The sequence below is a fragment of the Phalacrocorax carbo genome, chromosome 7 (assembly GCF_963921805.1).
Source record: "Phalacrocorax carbo chromosome 7, bPhaCar2.1, whole genome shotgun sequence".
NCBI lineage: Eukaryota > Metazoa > Chordata > Aves > Suliformes > Phalacrocoracidae > Phalacrocorax > Phalacrocorax carbo.
In genome coordinates, this window is record NC_087519.1 from 9791201 (window position 1) to 9796847 (window position 5647).

At 40.6% G+C, this 5647-nt stretch overlaps 1 protein-coding gene across 1 annotated transcript; it reads right to left on the bottom strand.

Moving 5' to 3' along the window:
• Positions 1–2042: 2042 nt before the first annotated feature.
• Positions 2043–5115, bottom strand: BCL2A1 (BCL2 related protein A1). The gene is made up of 2 exons (XM_009505111.2): positions 4545–5115; positions 2043–3052 (listed from the first exon to the last, which is right to left on the bottom strand). The coding sequence occupies exons 1-2, from the start codon at positions 4962–4964 to the stop codon at positions 2948–2950; spliced, it is 525 nt and encodes a 174-aa protein (XP_009503406.1). The 5' UTR covers positions 4965–5115; the 3' UTR covers positions 2043–2947.
• Between the last annotated feature and the right edge of the window lie 532 nt (positions 5116–5647).

A 5647-nucleotide genomic window follows, 5' to 3' on the forward strand; every position in this document is an offset into this window, starting at 1 on the left:
CCGCTGTGAGGCCGGGGTGGCCGCCGTCTCCGCTCGGCTCCGGCCACCGCCGCCTGCGAGGGTGCTGGAGGGCCCGCCGGGGCCCTGCCAGCCCCTTGGCAAAGCCCGTCTTCATTGTTTTGTCCGTCGTGGATTACGAAGAATTTCCCCTTTCCTAATTTTGTTGTAGAAAGGGGAAATCACATTTCGACGGGATATTTTACCACCCTGTACCACACGGTTTCATATCTCTGCGGTGTGCGCTGGTGAGCCGGGGCCGTGAGGGAAAGCCCACACTGCCTGGGCGCTGTGCCCGCGGGGAAGCGGTGCTGTCCTGCAAGGCCGTGTCCAAAGGGAGATGCTGGAGGCTTCTTTTTGGCACATTGAATGAGCCAACCCACCTTTAGGTGCAGTCAGGGACCTTTCTATAGGACAATACTTGTTTTCATAAATCTGTTGTACGTGATATTTGGTGACATTAGTTTAGCTGCTCTGCATGTTGATTAAGTCATCAGCTGTCCCACTCTGCAGCTCCTTGACCTCATTTTTTGCTCTAGGAACAGTATTGTGTTTTTCTGTGTATTGCCTGACAGCTGTAAGGATCCCTTAAACTGCGGTGCCCCAGGACCTGGAGCACTCAAATGGTGTCACATATAGATAACTTAATGCAGTTAAAGCATATCTGACACTATTTTATAAGACTTAACCATCAGCCCTGTTATTTTCAGACTTTTTATTATGTTCGGAGTCCAGGTGGTATGTCTCATCACTGCTTTTCTTGCTCCTAAATGCACAGCAAATGGAGGTTTTGTCCTGGTGAAGATAATCTGGAGCCCACTGGACCATTGGTGATCCAGGCTTCTTTTGCTTAAACCCAGGCCTTACCACAAAGGCAAGTTCTAAAATTATTGCATCACCTAGATTTTGAAAAGGCTAGGTTAGCCTTCTATATTTAATTAAAAATTGTACTTCCCAGTATAAAATAGGTTACTAGATCAGTGTAGAAGGAAGTGGATGTGGTATTCATAGGCTGGTGTTAGCCACTACAATATGTGCTTACAATAGCGCACAAAAAGGAGCTAGGTAAGAATTGCTGTTCCTACCATGAAGACTTAGACTGCAAATAAATAAATACATGTCAAAATATGTTTTAAACTGTCATTTCTGACAGGAACTTCTGTAGGTGTTCTGGGGGTGGGCATTTTCCTTTAGCAGCCCCCTGCCCTCAGGAAGCTGCCATCTCCGACTGCAGCAAAGTTTATCTCAGAAGTCCTGCTTTATGTGCAAAATAATATTTGTTTTCATTGGGAAGGGAAAGGGAGCAATACAGGTTCTAGCAAATGTTAACATCTGTTTGTGTTCTGTAGCTAAACCTGCCAAGTTAGAGCATAGAGTCATAGAAGAACCCAGACTGGAAGGGAACTCGAAAGAATCTGGTCCAACCATTCATGGGAAAGGGAGCCTGGATGTCAGTATCTAACACTCTGTTCAGTCACATCTTGAAAACTCCAGTGATGGGGACTCTACCATGTCCCTGGGGAGGTTGTTCCAGTAAATGATTATTCTTACTGTGAAAAATTTCTTACACTGAGCTGAAAGATGGAGAACCTGTTACCAGAAGGAGGCTGGTTCATTCTCCTGGTGTAATAAACCCTTGATTGTCTAGAGGATTTGTCTCCGACAATAATACTATTGTGCACCACAGGCCCACTGCTGCTTCAGTGTGGTTCACCTCCCAACATGTCTACAAGAGTGTCTAGATCCAGCTTTAGTTCCCCAATGTAGGAAAGACACCACTTGAAGAACTACTGTTCAGTGTTTGAAAGCAAATGGAATTTGAGGCAAAACAATAGTTGTCCCAGGCTATAAAAGCCTGGAAAGCTGTTAGGTCCTACTTGTGAATTTCCTGAGTTTGCAGCGTATCCCGAAATACTAATTACTCTCATGAGAGCTGATCCAGTTCATTTATTTTGCCACAAGCTGTCCATTTCTTAAACAAGGTACCAGATAATACTTAAGAAGTACTACAGAAAATTAATGTCTTGACATCTGTGGACTTCAGGTCAAACCCATATACTGCTTGGATTCTCCAGTAGCACTATGATAGCTTTTCTAAGAGTTATCTTACTCAGGTAGACCTTTTCTCATCCTCCAATTTTTCTGAAAGAAATGAGACCAATCATAAGACACTAAAATACATATTTTAATGTATTTTTCAAAAATATTAGTGTATTTACACAAATTTCTCATTTTAAAAATACTTTGTACTTGCCTATTTTAAAATATCTAGTTTAAAAAAGGTTCAGCCAGATGACTACATTACACAAATTTGAAAGAACATTCACTGTAGATATGAGCAATTAAAAATACAACAAAGAAACACATACCATTGCATTAACAGTGAGTGCACAGTTTTAAGTTGCTAGCTTCCACAGATTGTTCTTCCCATAAAAATTGCTTAGTCTGTGTCAGTAACTTGTACCCACTTTTACAGTGGAACTTGCATTTCCTTTTCCTTCACAGAACACCACCCCCCCCCCCTTTTGCTTATACAAAGGTTGCAATAAAATGCATTACAATAGTATTTCATTTACAAAACAAATGACATTCAAGCTTTTTTCTTAACCCATTGGATTGTATTTCAGTAAAGCAGTGTCCTTTCATGGAGGTGCAACAGAGATTCCAAGAGCTGTCTGGATGTGGAGAATGATCTCTCTCTCGAAGCAGTCCTGCCTGGAAAGGGTGACTCGAACAGCTGCATGATGCTGTGTCGATTCCTCTTTGGAGGGATCTCATCTTCAGGTTCGGCAATTAGAATAGCATGTTAAAAATTGTATTTAGTAAAAATAAATACAAATAAATTAACAAATTCTGGAGGAAAATTATCATTGATATTGCTTGGAGGAAAGCTTAGCAATGAAGCTTGTGGCAATATCTAGATTATACATGAAGGGCAGGTCCATTTATTTCAGTAGTACTCTCTGAACAAGGAAAAAACAGCTATGAACATGGCTGTGATTTTGGAGAAAGATAATAGTGATCTTCTTTCAAACTTCGTTAGGAAGCCATTTTCCTGTGGAAAAGAACATGCACAGTTAAGGACAGCTTAAAAAGAACATGTAGGAAATAACCACCAGTGTGCTAGTACCAGATCAACAGATTGCCACACCATTGTGCATTGAGGGACAGATTTTCAGAGCTTTCCCTCCCAAAGATGAACAAGGTTTTAAAACCAGTAGCTGAAAATAGCTGCACCTTGCTGAATGTTTTATCTCCAAGTCAGGAGTCTGCCTTCCCTGTGTAAACAGAAAATGAATGTGAACTGTATCATCTGAGCCCACATCTTAAAGGAAGATACAAGTACTATGTTTCTGATATAGTGATATACTTAGAAATATCTTCCTTTAAGCCTCCTTATTCTACTATGATGAGCCATGTATTATGACAGAATGTTGCCAGGAGTTGATACCTCTCTTAAATAAAATTGACTCTATTTGAAAGAGGTGCAGAGAGAAGCCTTTACAATAAATCTGATGCATCAGAGGTCCATGACTCACTACCACCTTTTTTTACTGTTACCAGACAGAGAACAATCAAAACAAGCCAGAAGAGAAAAAAAGGAAAAGAAAGACAGCAGGAAACAAGTGAGGGAAAAAAGTAATAGCAAATAGGAGATATAAGAGAAGTGGGATGAGAGAGGGCTAGACAGAGAAAGTACCATTTACATATAGGTGAAGGAAAAAAGTACCAAGGAAATAACTGACTCTGATGTCACTGATTCTCAGCTTCCCCTGCCTGCAGGAGAAGAAGGTATTGGCGTGATGAAACCCTGCAAAGCAAAAGGGACCTCCCCTCCACTGGCAGAAGGGAATTTCATTTTGGTAAAATAATCCACATATTGGCAAATGCTTTTCTCAGCATTGACCATTGATACACGGAAGTTCTAGGATTATCTCAGCCCAAACAAACAGAAGAGATTTAACCCCAATTGCACTTACCTGTAGATTTGTTTAAGTAAAACTGATTTGGGGGATTAAAGAATGGCTTTTTCAAATCTACAGCAAAAGTACTGACTTCAGCTGTGAGGATCGCACCTGTGTATTCTTCCCTTTACTCTGAACTTCAATATTTGTGGACCAACTCCTCTATGGAAGCAAAATTGCCGCACTAACCTTATGATGCTACTTAATTTTAGATTTAATAATGGGAAATTTAATGGCATGCATAGTTTAGCCTGCTTTGAGCAGGAGGCTGGACCAGATGATTTCCTAAGGTCCCTCTCAACCTGAATGATAGTATGATCCTATGATTCAAGACTAACTCTAGGGTTTCGACTGTTATAGGTATAGAAAGTGCTTTTTAAAAAAGAAAGTTGTCTTCTGTCATTGTTCTATTTAAAGCAAAAGCAAACCTTTTAAAGTCTCAATGAGACATTCCAAATATCAAAGAGTAAACCGTCAAGTAATACACTGAATAAAATTATTTTGACAGTGTCTGAAACAATTGCTTTCCTTAATTAAACAAAATCTCCTAATCTACACTTTGGTGGAAAGTGAGAAACTTACCCAGCCACCGTTTGCATCTATCCATTCAGCTTTGTTGTTTATTATGTATTCTGTGATGAAGTAAGAAATCTGCTCCTTCTCCTCTCCAGTCAGCTGAACTCCGTGCTCTTGAAGCTTCTTAGTGAGAAGACCTCCAAACGTAAATATGGTCATAATTCGTCCCCAGTTAGTATTTCCATCAGCAAAGTTTTCTTCCATGACACCGTTGAAAATTCTCTTGGCAACAGCTACAGAGGTAATATCAATACTGTCCAAGAATGGTCTGAGAGCCTCCTCGGTTTGATCTTGCAGTGAAGATGCAATGTTTCGCAAGACATGAGCAACCCTGGTTTGGGCTGGTCCAAGATGTGATTCTTGAAGCACATACTGCAGATAATCTTGAGCTAAGTAATAAACGTAATAGAACTCAGCAGTTTCCATGTAGAGCAAAACGCAGAGAGCAGTGCAGCACTCTTAATCCGAGGTCAGTAATGAGCAGCCACGGGACATGCACACAGTTTTGTATCATACGGTTTTGATGAAATTTTTGGCTTTTCTGACGGAAGTTTCTGTAAAAACCTAGTGACTTAAATGATTGTGTGGGTTGTGGAATATGTCGCAGCGGAAATGAAAGTAAAAGCATCTGCTGAAGGGGAGAAAACTTGCCTTCTTGAGTGATTTATTACTTCTCTAAATAGTATGATTCCACAACTAAAATCTACCAGCTTTTACCACATTCTTTAGTGGTATCACTAGGCATTTCCTAGGGACTTTTGCTATGAAACGCTAGCAAAGGTTTGGCATTTGGCTTAGAAACCGCTGTGAACAGTGTATGCTAGCAAAGGTCAGGCATTTGGCTTGAAAAAACATGCCTAAAATGTGTATGCTATAGGAGCATGCAGCCCCCCTCCATCTTCCCTCATCCCAGTGTCTTCATTGCCATAGGTTAAGGCTGCAATCTGTATTGCAGGTTAATGAGTTATTTCTGCTTCACAACTTTTTGAAGAAACTGGTAGGCATTTCCAACGGGATGGAGGAATGGATAAACTTTCTTTAGACGTCAGGGAGATTTACATAACCTCAGAAAGTGGAATACAACAGTGGTACAAGTAAGGATGGAAAAA